Consider the following 13799-nt stretch of genomic DNA (forward strand, 5'->3'; position numbering starts at 1 on the left):
TATTTACTGACCTGTGTTTTGTTTTTGTTTTGTTTTGTTTTTTTGCTACTTTTTTTTTTTGTGTGTGTGTTTTTTTGTTTGTTTTTTTTTTCCTTTTCTCCCCCCCCCATCCCTCAATATTTTTTTTTGTTTGTTTGTTTGTTTTGTTGTTTTTTTTTTCTCTCCCCTTGATCCGGAATCTCTTTGCCAACTGACTGCACGGTACTTCTGCTTCCTGTTGTTGCTTGAAACAATAATAAAAAACAAACCACCCAAAAACAAACCACCACCAAACCATTCAATGAAAAAAAAAAAAAACCACAAAAAACCCACAAACCACAATTATTGTTTGTTTGTTTTTTTTTGTTTTGTTTTGTTTATTATTTTTTCCCCCCCCCCCTCCACCTTTTCCAAACCAAAAATAAACCTATTTCTCTATATTTTAAAAAAAAAAAAAAAACCAAACCAAAACCAAAATATCCAAACCCTGCTCTTCGGAAACCAACCTGCCCTTCAATATTAACCACCTTGAAAACTTCACATCATCCATCAACCAATTGCGCCATTTCCTGCGGGGATTTCCTGCCCTTCCTCCGTTGTGGACGATTTGTGCAACCTCGCTCTACCCCTCCGATTCCTTACCTCTTCCCTGTCCCTCCGCTGCCTTGCTCTGCTGTTCTCTAAAGAGAGTTACACCCCAATGCCTCTTTATTCTTTTCGGTATGTTATCATTCACAACTTTATTATTACCTTTTTATTTTTTTTTTGGTTGTTGTTTTCATTTTTTTTTCACTTAATTTAAGGTTCATTTCGTTGTTGTTGTTGTTGGTTGTTGTCGCTTTTGGATACTTCAGAAATGTTTGCAGTTTGGGTTTGGTTATTGTTTTATTTGTTTTCCTTATTTTGAATGCATCATTTCGTTGCTTTGTTTGGGTTGTTTTGGTTTCCTTTTTTTTTTTTTGGCATTTAGTTGCTGCTGGTTTTTTTTTTTTAACTTAGTTTGGTTGGTTTGTTGTTTTCTTTTTTAATGTGCATGGGTTTAGTGCTTTGCATGCCTGATATATACACATATATATATATATATACTTAGGATTTAAATTGTTGAGAGCATGCCACATTTATGTTCAGTCTTCTGGCAGTGAGGTTGGTTGTGGTTGGTTTTGATTGGCTTTTTTGTTTTGTTGCTGCTGAAACCCCAGTATCTATTTTCTCCTTATGTATTCTTAAGTTTTTAATGTATTGTTCCATTGATTATTCTGCTGCACAGATAAATGAATTCCCCTTAATCAGAGCAGAATAAAGTTAACCGTGGTGGGAATGAGAGCAGTTCTGGTGGTGAATGGATGTGAGGGTGTTTTGGGGTTGGTTTTTTTTGCTGTTGGATGGGTTGATTTGGTTGATGTTTGGGGTTTGGTTTTTTTTTCTTTAAGTTGAATGAGGCTTTTTTTTTTTGGTTGGGGGGGGGTTTAATTCTCTCCCCACCCCCACCCAGCCATGCCTAAGACTGTTCTTGTTTCCTCGCTTTTTGAAGGAGTCTATGGTGATGTGCAGAGGGTGAAGATCTTATTTAATAAGAAAGAGAATGCCCTGGTTCAGATGACTGATGGAAACCAGGCCCAGCTTGGTAAGCAAGCTTCAAAGCATCAGCCCATTAGGAGATCTTAATGGTTAATTATAGCTTTTGCATCACTGCTGCTTCTCTTCCAAGACAAGACCCCAAACCTGAATGTGTCCACACCCTTAGCTGTGTCTGGATATGCAGTATGGGCTTGGGATAGCTCTGGAGAAGGTACAGCTCCTTTGTGTGAAGAGTAGGTTTGGATGCTCACGTTGTCTATCGTGAGGGTGGTGGAACACTGGAACGCGTTGCCCAGGGAGGTAGCTGAGGCCCCATCCCTGGAGGTGTTCAAGGTCAGGCTGGACAAGGCTCTGAGCAACCTTTTCTAGTGATGGATGACCCTGCTGTGACTGTTGTGGGGTTGGACTGCATGACCTTTGGAGGTCTCTTCCAACCCAACCCATTCTAGGGTTCTATAATCCAGAGGGGAAAATAGAATGAACGCTGCAACAGGGCACAGCTCGGCTGCACTCCTGCAGAGAAGCCAAGGCTGACCCTTGGGGTCCCTTCCAACCTGACATTCTGGGGTTTGGGGTCTTCTGAGGAAGAAGTGGAAGGATGCTGTGGGTCTGTAGCTGTCTGAGCTGGGCAGTGAGTACTGCTGGAGTCAGCCTCTCTTTAACCCTTGCAGCCATGAGCCATTTAAACGGGCAGAAGCTGCTGGGGAAGACGATCCGGATCACGCTGTCCAAGCACCAGACAGTGCAGCTTCCCCGCACGGACCAGGAGGACCGTGGCCTGACTAAGGACTATGGCAACTCTCCTCTGCATCGTTTCAAGAAGCCAGGCTCCAAAAACTTCCAGAACATCTTTCCCCCATCTGCCACTCTTCACCTGTCCAATATTGCGTAAGTAAGGGGCAGGCATGGGGGCAGGCATCGGAGCAGGCTGCCCGGGGAGGTGGATGCTGTCCTGTGTAACCTGTTCTGGCACTGGGGGGGGGGGGGGGGGGTTGGGCTATGCAATCCCCAGAGGTCCCTTCCAACCCCTAGCATGCTGTGATTTGTGCTGGAGTCACCACCTAGTGACTCTGGAGGTGTAGATATGGCACTTGGGGCTGTAGTGTAGTGGCTGTGGTGGCGTCAGCTTAGACTCCATCTTGGAGGTCTTTTCTGACTGAAGCAGCTCTGTGATTCTGTCCCCATGGAGAGTTCTGTATGCTCAGGTTTAATAATCTTTCCAGATGAGTTGGGAGAGCAAACATGGTTAGCTCCTGCTCTGTGGAGGAAAGGCTTGCTCACTTACCTGTGGTTCTCTCAGCCTCTCAGTTCAAGAAGCTGCTCCTAGAGAGCTTAAAGACTCCTTGATTTTAGAGATCAGTCTGCCAACATACATTTGACTGGCAAAACTCTTTGTTTCAGACCCTCAATAACTGAAGAAGACCTTAAGATACTGTTTTCAAGCAATGGTGGGGTAGTCAAAGGATTCAAATTCTTCCAGTAAGTGCTTTTATATTCTCTCCTTGCACTGGGCTTTTTGGTATGTGGAGGGTGGAGGATGCTTGGTTCTGGTGCTCAGCCACAAGTCTGACTTAGTTCTGGTTGAGCTCTAGCTCTGGCTAAGTGAAAGCTGAGCAGAGTCATTACTGATGCAATATTTGACTCTCTGGGCTAAAGAATTCTAGAATAACCCAGGACTTGTGTGGGGTGAGTACAGGTTGAGTAAAACCAGGGCAGCTGAGAAGTTTGGATGTGTTCATTGCACAGAGGGACTCCTCCATATAAAAGAAAGCATATTGCAGTTACCTGGGTGGTTAATTCTCTGCTGGCCTCGTTGGGTGCTAGAAAGGAAAACTTGGGGCGGGTTTTCAACTGTGGGTCCAGAGGAGGCCACAAAGGTGATCAGAGGGCCACAAAGATGGGGACAGGCTCACCACTGTGACCTGGGGTGGCTGTGCCACAGAAAGAGCCCTTCAAGAGGAGCCCAGGGCAAAGCTCAGAAAACACTGACCCTGTTTCCCCAGGCAGGGGAGCCTGTGCTCAGGGCAGCAGGACAATGAGCAGGGCTTGTCCTCCAGCCTCCACTGGAGGGGTGGAAAAAAAAAGATGTTTAAAAAAAAAGCCTTGCAAAAAAATAAAGCCACAAAGATCAGAGGGTTGAGAACCTGCCCTGTGGGGACAGGCTGAGAGAGCTGGGGCTGTTCAGCCTGAAGAAGAGAAGGCTTTAGGGAGACCTCAGGGCAGCCTTCCAGGACCTGAAGGGGCTTCAGGAGAGCTGTGGAGGGACTTGACAAGGGCTGGGAGTGCCAGGCTGAGAGACAATGGCTTTGAGATGGAAGAGGGGAAGTTGAGAGTGGAGATGAGGAAGAAATTCTTGAGAATGAGGGTGGGGAGGCACTGGAACAGGTTGCCCAGGGAGGCTGTGGCTGCCTCCTGCCCAGGCTGGATGAGTCTTTGAGCAACCTGAGCTGCTGGGAGGTGTCCCTGCCCACGGCAAGGAGCCGGGTCGGAACCGGCTGATCTTTCAGGTCCCTTCCAACCCACTCTGTGAAGTCAGGGGAGCTCTGCACGTGGTGGTGGTGGCATGAATGTGACTGAAGGTTGTGCTTTGCTTGCCAGGAAGGACCGGAAAATGGCTCTGATCCAGATGGGCTCTGTGGAAGAAGCCATTCAGTCGCTCATTGACCTCCACAACCGCGACCTGGGTGAGAACCACCACCTGCGTGTGTCCTTCTCCAAGTCCACCATCTGAAGCTTTTATTTTTTTTGGGGGGGTGGGGGGGAGGAGTTGTTTGTTTGGTGTTATTTTTGGTTGGTTTTTTTTTAAGAAGGCATGAAAACAAACAAAAAACCAAACCAAAAAAAAAACCACCAAACAACCATGGACTTGACTTTAAAACAAAACACAAACCAACCCCTTGGGTTCAGCCTTGCTTTGAAAAGACTGAGCCAGGAGGGGGTTTCGACTTCCAGCATTCCAGAAAGACAACAAAACACACACACACACACACACAAAAAAAGAAAAAAAAAAAGAGAAAAAAGCCACTTTAAAGGAGAAAAAAAAAAAAATGCAGCTTAAGTGACCTTAAGACCACAGAGATTTTATTTTTTTAAAGAGAGAGAAAGAGAGAGAGGAGAGAGAGAGAGAAAAAAAAAATCATTTACAGGTTTTTAAAAGAGGAAAAAAAAACAACAACAAAATGAAATCTTAAAATCCATGTTGCTGACCTTTGTGGTGATGGGTAACAAAAAAAAAAAACACAACAACAACCACCAGAAATAATCTCCTGACTGTTCAAAATAATAAACAAAAAATAATCCACAAGTTGGAAGTTTACACTTTGGAAACCTGCTCTGGGAAATTCCCCTCCCCCTCCCCTCCCTGCCCCTTTTTATTGCTCCTCTTCTTCCTTCTCCCCCAACAAAAAGCAGATCTGCTTTTCCCCCAACCCCCCAAGTTTATCAGGTTTCACATCGATGCCTTTTCTTCTTATTTTCTTTACCCATCTATGCCTTGAAGAGAAAACAACAAAAAAGACCTAAAACCACTGTGTTTAAAATTCACTCGAGCGCCTTTTTCTGAGTCAGGATTCTGCAGGACCCAGCTGGTGGCTAGGAGCTCCCAACTCACCCAGCACAAAAGATCTTTTAAGTTGCATTGAGCCTACCTTAACTGTGCATCTGCTGTCCTGTGCCTTAAACCTAATTTTTTTTTCCCCCCTCTCCTTCTTCTTGGGTGGGGGGAAACACCCAACCAACCAAAACCAAACATCTGAACTGCAGGGGGAGTGGATTTGGGAGAGCTGAAGGTTTGGTGCCTGAGCTCTGTTTGGATAAGGAAAGGATGAGTGGAGCTGGCAAAGTGGATAAAGAAAATACCTGGGCTTTGGCTCTCCCAGCAGCTGTCCCCCCACTGTCCATGATGTGTCTCAGGAGGGCTCTCCCAGCAGTTGTCCCTCACTGTCCATGATGTGTCTCAGGAGGGCTCTCCCAGCAGCTGTCCCCCACTGTCCATGATGTGTCTCAGGAGGGCTCTCCCAGCAGTTGTCCCTCACTGTCCATGATGTGTCTCAGGAGGGCTCTCCCAGCAGCTGTCCCCCACTGTCCATGATGTGTCTCAGGAGGGCTCTCCCAGCAGCTGTCCCTCACTGTCCATGATGTGTCTCAGGAGGGCTCTCCCAGCAGCTGTCCCCCACTGTCCATGATGTGTCTCAGTACCACCTGTCCCGTGCCACCGCTCGCTCTGCCTGCGGCTCCTCGCCGTCGGCAAAGCCGCTGCCTGGTGGAGACCTCTTTCATTTCGTTCGTTCCCCAGACCTCCCAGTGGAGGTGTGGTAGCTTCAACCCACCACATCAGGCAGAGAGAGAGAGAGGGCTCTGGGTGGGGAAACATTCCCAAGACCAAATCACATTCCATTCTCCATTGCAAAAGAGCATTGATCAAGAGAGACAAAAGCAAAACCACTGCAGGCCACTTGTGAAGACGAATCATTGTCGCAATCATGTCTGTCTGTCCGTCTGTGTAAATATCTTTATCTAAATAGCTAGGACCTGAGGAGTTCCTTGACTTACCCCCACCCCCAACACCAGTTAGAAAAAGAGGTGTCCTTGGGGAGTCACCCATCCTGATCTGAGATGAATAATGAGACCAATGTAGCTCTGTTATCACTCTTTAGAGCGTGTCTTCAAGCATTTGAGCTTTTCCCCCCGTCGGTGTCGTCGTTTTAACCCTTTGTATTATACTTTTTTGGGATGCTGTTGCTGTCATCTGTGCCTAGCAATATTTCCAGTTGACCAAATATTCTAATCTTTATATGCAAAAGGAATAGTTTAAGTACCTTGATGGTTGGTTTGTTTCTTTTTTTTTCTTTTGTTGGGGTTTTTGTCTCTTTCTTTCTTTGATTTAATAGAACGATAAGAATGGTATAAATGTAATCTTAAGTTTACTCCTGTTGATTTCTTCCTCTTCTCTGTGCTATTACCTTTGTATACTGTATCTTTTTTGCTTTGGTTTCTTCTGTTGTAATGGAAGCTGTAGGGCAGGAATTTAGTTGTCAGGCTGAGGGTCGTGACTGAGGGAGGGAAGTGATGTGATGAAGGCAGGAAAAACCCTGGTGAGCCAAGCAGCTTGCAAGAGCCACGTTTGGGGGGGAGGGTTAAGGAGCACAAGCAGCTTGGCGATGGAGGCAAAAAGGACCCAGGCTGAAGCTGATTTGGTGATGTCTTTTGTTTTTTCATTCCTCCCTTAACCTCTAAGCCCAGATCAGTGAAGTTGTTCTAGGAAGGGAATTTATGAAGAGTAGAGTGCAGCAGATTTGTGTTTTCCCAACCAGATTGGATTTGGTTTTGTTTCCTGGCTTACAACTCTTTCCCAGCCATTCTGCCTTCTCCGGTGTAAGCCGATGTTGCCTTACAGTTCCCCCCTCTCCCCCTCCCCCCCAACCTGCAACCTCTTGGGATGCAAAATGACACAAATCTTGTACCTTTTTTTCAGGGTTTTTTTCTGCAAATTGTGGACCAAAGTTTTTGTTCTGGGGTTTTGTTTTGGTTTGTTTTCTTTTAATTGTCTTAGTGTGTTGCAAGTTCCTTGCTCCACCTGGGGGCTCTTGACTTGCCCAGCACTGAGCGTTCGGAGAAGTCTTAACTCTTTTCTGTAGTTCCTCCCTGAACTCCAGGATGTGAATTACTCTGGAGAGAAGTGTGTGCAAGTGAAGGGTGGGGGTTCAGCTTGGGTTGCTGCCCGAGGTTGGTGATCCCTTGGTTTTTGCCCCAGGGTCCTCAGGGCGGGGGTGGCTGAGGAGCACAAAAACCAATCCCGGTGCCGGTGGTGCCCCAGCTGAGCTGAGGCGTGGATCCCGCCTCACTGCTCAGCCTGAGCCTGTTCGTGAAGCCTCCTGGTCCTCTTCTGGAGAGCTCTGTGCATCCTCACCGGTGTCTGAGGAGCCAGGAGGGCAGACCCTAAGTGTCTTGGGTGGCTGTTGTCGCCTGGCCTTCGTTTGCTCGTCTCCCTCCCGGGCCTCAAACCAGCTCAGCCAGGGAGCGCCGGCCCTCAGCGCCACCACCCTGCAGCCCCCTGCACAACCCAAGCAGAACAGCCCTGCTTAAGTGCATCACCCAACCCTCCCTCCCGGGACCCTGGGCTGTGGGGGGGTGGGGAAGAGAGATGTGTTGGGATGAAAAACCTGCCCGTGGTGGCCTCAGCCACCCTTGCAGGCCATGCCTGTGTTTAAAGCGAGGCGAGCCCAGGTCCCGAGGGGGCAGGATTGGGGGCGAGGGGAGGGGAGGAGGAGGCTCTGTCCTTTTGGATCCCTGTGTTTGCATGTAAAGAATGTGAGTAACAAAAGGTTGTACATATTTATAATCCTTTGTTTTGTTTTATATACCTGTTGTTAAGATGGAAAGGGGGAGGGGGGGGGAGGGGGGCCAGCAAACCCCAAGTTTGTTTTCTTTCTCTTTTCTTTTTTTTTAACGGTGACCAGATGTATATTTTGATACCAGCTCTTACAGGTTCAGTATTGTGGAAGGTAGGGGGTGGTGTGGGGTGTTTTTATTTGGGGGGGGGAGGGGGAAGGGTTAGGGGTTGGGCTCAAGCAGCCACAAACATCAGAAGAAGAAATAAAAGAGAGAAAACCTTTTTCCATTGCCTCTTTCTCAAAGAATGTTTGTAATGCAAAAAAGAAAAGAGAGAAAAAAAAAACGACATTAAAAACTATTTTATAACAACCTTTGTACCTTTCTGTAGCTCCATTTATTTACTGTCAGATTGTAGAATTGCAGTTATTGGCCAGTCTGTACTTTTATTTTTTTTTCCTTTTTTTTTTTTTTGTGCTTTCAATAAATTTCTTCTGTATTCTTTGCTTCTGATTTTTTTTCCTCCCTCCCCTCCCCTCCCCTCCCCTATCTTTTGTGCCTGTTTTGGTTCTTTTAACCTTTTTATTCATTTTATTTCCCCTGCCTGATTCCAGCTGCTGCCTCATTTTGTGTGACTCTTCACAGCCCCTCAGGGCTTTTGGAGGTGGTGAAGAGGGGTGATGGGTTCTGAGCCCCTCAGTGCCCGGGGGGAGGTTTCCCTGATGCTTTCCCTTTGTCACTCTCCACCACTCTTTTGGTTTTGTTTTGGTTTCCCCTCCCCCTCCCCCTTCATGTTCCTAAACTTTCCATACATTCCAGCTACTACCCATGAAATAACTCCTTTTGCACTCCCAACTTGTACTGGCTCTCTGGTTTTGTGCTGCTGAGAAGTTGGAGCTGGCCGCTGGATGTTCAGGTCCACATCCAGCAGGTGCTGGCAGGCTTCCTCTTGGGCTTCTCTGGCTTCTGGGCTGCTCTGTGTGGCTCCCTGAGCTGTGCTGGGCTCGCCCCAAGGGCTGAGCTTTCCTCACACGGGTTTGGGGTTGAAGCTCCTTTCCAGAAGGCAATGTTCCCTGGGCCCTTAGCACTCCAACACTGACACAGAGCTCCTCAGCTCTGCCTCTACAGGGCAGTGGTGCTGGCAGTGATGGCACTCCCGGGGAGGGGGAAGGGTGGCTGAATGAGCTTCTCCTCTGGGTGGATAATGGGGAGCAAGACCACCCTAGCACTGCAACATGCAGCTGAGCCCCTTAAGGGTGGCAGCCAGCACCCTGAGGCCTTGCTGCTGCTTTTAAACAGGAACAAGGGCTGCAGCCTTGTCCCTTGCCCCAGTGCCCTCCCTAGCAGCCAGGAGCTGGGAGCAGTGGTGCACAAGGGTAGGTACCCTGTGATTCAAGGCTGGAATCCAGGGATGGAGCTGTTGCTTCTGTGGTGCTCAGGAGTGGGCACCCTGGGATTCAGGGCTGGAATTCAGGGATGGAGCTGTTCCTGCTGTGGCTCTGCCATTTTCTGTCCTTTGGCCACATTCCCTTTGTGTGGAGCCACATCAGCATCACACACGGCGGCCTGGGGAGGTGGCTGGCTATGGGCTGCAGCCTCCTGTGTGCTGAATCAGGTCCTGCAGGAGCCTGGAGCTGCTCAAGGGGATCTCTTGCTGCTCATGAAGAGTGTAATAGGATTTGTAAGAGCTGCCTCTGCCCTGGCTGGCTCAGGGCTGGTGTGAAAGCCAGGCCCAGCTCAGAGTGTCCCTTGCTGCCCTGCAGGGATGAGCAAGGCCCTGGTTTGGTTCTGCAAATGCTCCTCTTACACTGGAGCCTGACCCCCTCCAAAAGGGGAAAGACCTTGGGCCCTGCAACTAGCATCTGCTGTTGCCCTTTGGGGCTCTAGATCAGGTTGGTAGTGGCTGATGCTGGGAAGCCTCAGGGAATCACAGAATGGGTTGGGGTGGAAGGGACCTCAAAGATCATCCAGTTCCAACTCCCTGCCACGGACAGGGACACCTGCCACCAGCACAGCTTGCTCAGGGCCTCATCCAGCCTGGCCTTGGACACCTCTGGGGAGGAGGCATCCACAACCTTCCTGGGCAGCCTGTTCCATTGTTTCCTCACTCTCAAGAATTTCTTCCTTATCTCCAGTCTCAATCTCCCCTCCTCAAGCTCCAATCTCTTCCCTGTTGTCTGATCGCTACAAGCCATTGTCAGAAGTCCCTTCCTGGCTTTCTTGTGAGCAACCTTTCTTCTTGCAGTCTGATCTTCCAGACAGGCTGGCAGCTGGCCCTGCCAGCACTTGGGCATCTCCTGCCCTGGCCTGGCTCACTCTGGAACCTGTCCTGGGCTCTGGAAATTCACGGAAAGGTGCTGAAGGTGCAGGCAGCGCCGCTGGGGATTTGTTTCTGCTTCCCGTGCAGCCCTGGCACCGTGGCAGGAGAGGCAGGCAGCGGTGACAGCACGGAGGCTCCAGCGTGGGGGGAGGCTCCGGCATAGGGGGATCCCCCAGCCCAGCCCCGTCCCTCTCGGACGAGTTGGGAATTGCTCATTACCCGGCGCGGTGATTGCAGCCTCCCCTCTCGCTGCGGGCAAAGCAAAGATCGATGGCGGGGGGCGGGCGCCCGTGCCGGGCTGGTCGCCATGGAAACGGTGGCAGCTGCCTGCAAGGGGACAGGTCCTGCCTGCCCTTCGCTATCCCTTCACTGTCCCATCCATCCCCACGGCAGAAATCCCTGTGGGGCCCCAGAGTTGCCGGGGTGAGGCTGGGTGACCTCCGTGGATGGGTCGAGCTGGGTCAGCCTGGCCACTCAGCATCACTCAGCTTCACCAAGTGTTAGGGGTTGGAAGGGACCTCCAGAGATCACCGAGTCCAAGCCCCCTGCCAAAGAAGGATCACCCAGGGCAGGTCCCACAGGGGTGCATCCAGGCAGGATGCTCTCCAACGCACCTGCGTCCTGCTGTTAGCTGCGATGCCAAGGGGAGGACGCAGGGAGGGTGGCAGAGCCCCTGCCCAGGTGCTGGGGGGGAAATGCTGGCACTAATTTGCCCATTGGTGCTGCTGCACCACAGCCAGCTCCTCCTACCCGTGCTGGAACCGCGCCACCTCGGCTGCCAGCAGGGGGACGTCCTCGAAGGGAGGTCGGAGTGAGGCCAGCGTTGGTCTCTTCTCCCAGGTAACTAAGGACAGGACAAAAGGAGATGGCCTCAGGCTGCACCAGCAGAGGCTTGGGTTGGCCATGAGGAAAGATTTCTTTCCTGCAAGAGTAGTCAGGCACTGGAAGCAGCTGCCCAGGGAGGTGGTGGAGTCCCCATCCCTGGAGGTGTTCAGGAAATGTGACACTTGGGGACACGGTTTGGTGGCCGTGGAGGTGCTGGGTAGCAGGTTGGACCTGATGATCTTGGAGGCCTTTCCCAGCCTTAGGGATTTTGTGATTCCCAGCTATCCCCAGCAGGGAAAGGCTGACCTGGGCAAGCAGGAGATGCTCTTTGGATCAATCAGCTCTGCCACACCTGCTCCTGCCCAGGGCCAGGGGGAACAAGGTTACTGCAGTGCAAGAGGAGGTGACCCTGGGACCCCCTCATCCTGGGGGCTGAAGCTCTGTCCAGGGAAGCAAAGTTGTGGATTTTCAGACAAGGATGCCCTGGGACAGTTGTCAAGTGTTGAGTTGTCACCCTCAAAGTTTAGGCTAGCAGATCCTTCCTGTTGGTCACTGCTCCCAACCTGTGTCCAGTGCTGGAGCCTTCCCCACGCTGTGCAGGTCCCGTGGGAGCCTCTGTGTGCAGCACTCCAAGTGTGATTAGCAGCTGGAGCTTGGTTAATGAGGGGGGATTCTCCCCACACCTCCTCCCTCTGGGGGTCCCCAAAGCAGATACCTCTGCCTGGGGGTGGGAAGGGGCTGAGCCCCTTGGCAGAAAGCTGAGGGCTTCTCTTGGGTCACACCCCGGGGTGGGGGGCAGTGATGTGCCTGGAGGCTCCTGGCGGAGGGGGTCCAAGGTGGGGGTCGTTGTTCACTGGCCTAAGGCAAGGCCTTGGCCAAAGCCTGTGCCAAGGGAGCACCATGCCCACCTGCCTGCCCCTGCCAGCGCTCTGAAGGATTGGGCCCATTGGCTCCTCAAAGCTGGGGGGGCTCACACCGAGCCCCTGCTGCAGCCCCCAACCCTGCCTGATCCCTGCCCGGGGTGGGGGGTGCTGGGGTGGCTGAGGTGGTGGCTGGCAGCTCCCATGGGACCCTGCCTCAGCTCCCTGTGGCCAAGGGCAGGGGCTGGTGGTGGGGAGGACAATGAGGATGAGGATGAGGATGAGGATGAGGATGAGGATGAGGATGAGGATGAGGATGAGGATGAGGATGAGGACGAGGACGAGGATGAGGATGAGGATGAGGATGAGGACGAGGACGAGGATGAGGATGAGGATGCTCCCGCTCCCTCCCGAGCCCCGCGGGCCCCCAGCGCTGCAGCAGGGACTGCTGGGGGGGCTGCCCGGGGGGGGTGGGGGCTGGGGGCTGCGGGTGGGTGCGGGGCTGGCAGTTGCTATGGGAACGGCTGGGTCAGAGGCAGCGCGAAGCGGCTGTGACGCCATTGCTCACCGCCATGAGCCGTGAGAGGGGCGGGGGGGGGGCTCGGGGGATGCGAGCCCCCCACCTCTCCCCTTCCCGTCCGAGGGGCTGCCAGAGCAAGGCTCCATTCCAACCGGTTCTAACAGATCCGCTCCAGCTTCCAGCTCCACCGAGCCTGGATGCAGCAGCCTGGAGCACCATTGCTGCCCGATGGTGCCGGACCCCCACACGCACACCCCCCCCCAGCTCACCAACCCCTTAACCGGGGTTAAGCACAGGCACAAGCCACCAGGACCCCCACCGCAGGCCCCCACCCCTCGAGCTGCTGCCAGCGATCGTCCTACTAATCCCCAGGTGGCTTTTCCAGCGCCGAGCCAGGGAGCCGCGGGATAATTCCCATGTTTGCAGGGCGGAGGCTTGGGGATATCCACTGCTAATCCAATTGGCGGTGGCAGTTTGGTGCCATCGCCACATCACCCCGCCTCTGGGGGGGACAGGAGCAAGGGCTTGCCCCTGCCGCTGCACCCTGGGCCGGCACAGCTCTGGCGGTGGCACCAATGGGCACTGGCCCCTGCTTGGTGCCAGCTGCCGTGGCCTCAGAGCCAAATCCACCTCCATGCCACACAGCACTCTGGAGCTGCTGCCGACTGGGCTGGCTCTGGGGCTGCTCCAGCCCCTTTGCTGTGGGCACAGGGCAGGCTGGAGCAGGAGGGATGCCAACCCAGCTGCCCACTGCCCTCTGTGACTGTGTCTTTCCGGGCATCCCTCAGAGCAGCCATGCCTCTGCCCAGCCATGCACTCCTGCTCAGCTCTCCTGTGCTTTGGCTGCTTTTCCACCTCCTCTGCCCAAAAAGGTGCCCCCCTACCCATCTCCCCCAGGAAGCCTGCGTGTGGTGGGTGCCTGCCACTCCCTGGAGCCATTCCTAAGCCCTGACAAAGAGGAGCAGATGCTGCTCAGCGCCGGGCAGAGGTCACGCAAGGCTGTGCTGCTCCCAGAGTCTGGGGGAGGTGGCAGCACAGGGGGATGCCAAAGGAGGTCTTGATGTCTGCACCACAACTGCCAGTCCCTGTCCCTGGGTTGGCACCTGCCCTGCCAGGGCTTTGCTGGCCTCTCTCATGGGAGACCAACCAACCCTGTGGCAGTGCCACTGCCGGCGGTGCCACGCAGGAGCCCAGCGAGGTGCCAGATCCTGCGTTGCCACAGCAACACAGTAGGAAACTGCAGTGCTGGCACTTCCTGGTGAAGGGTTCTTGGTGTGCTGGGCACCTCCATCCCCAGGGCTTTGCAGGGTGACACATGTGGCACTGCTGGCCAGGGGGTTACACAGCCACACCTCTCCCCCAGCGGTCTGGGAGGGAGCAGTGGAGC

General features: G+C 52.5%; 1 protein-coding gene across 7 annotated transcripts in view; it reads left to right on the forward strand.

Moving 5' to 3' along the window:
• The window catches only part of PTBP1 (polypyrimidine tract binding protein 1), a 30274-nt gene extending 25971 nt beyond the window's left edge, over positions 1-4303 (forward strand). For 6 of the 7 annotated variants that reach the window (XM_054174996.1, XM_054174997.1, XM_054174998.1 and 3 more), the window contains 5 exons: positions 666-699; positions 1511-1603; positions 2229-2445; positions 2959-3036; positions 4156-4303. In XM_054174996.1, the coding sequence (XP_054030971.1) occupies positions 666-699; positions 1511-1603; positions 2229-2445; positions 2959-3036; positions 4156-4288 (555 nt within the window). In that variant the 3' untranslated portion in view covers positions 4289-4303. The remainder of the gene's footprint in view (positions 1-665; positions 700-1510; positions 1604-2228; positions 2446-2958; positions 3037-4155) is intronic. The other variant, XM_054175001.1, reaches the window with a different exon arrangement.
• The last annotated feature ends 9496 nt before the right edge of the window (positions 4304-13799 follow it).

The sequence above is a fragment of the Dryobates pubescens genome, chromosome 31 (assembly GCF_014839835.1).
Source record: "Dryobates pubescens isolate bDryPub1 chromosome 31, bDryPub1.pri, whole genome shotgun sequence".
Lineage (NCBI taxonomy): Eukaryota > Metazoa > Chordata > Aves > Piciformes > Picidae > Dryobates > Dryobates pubescens.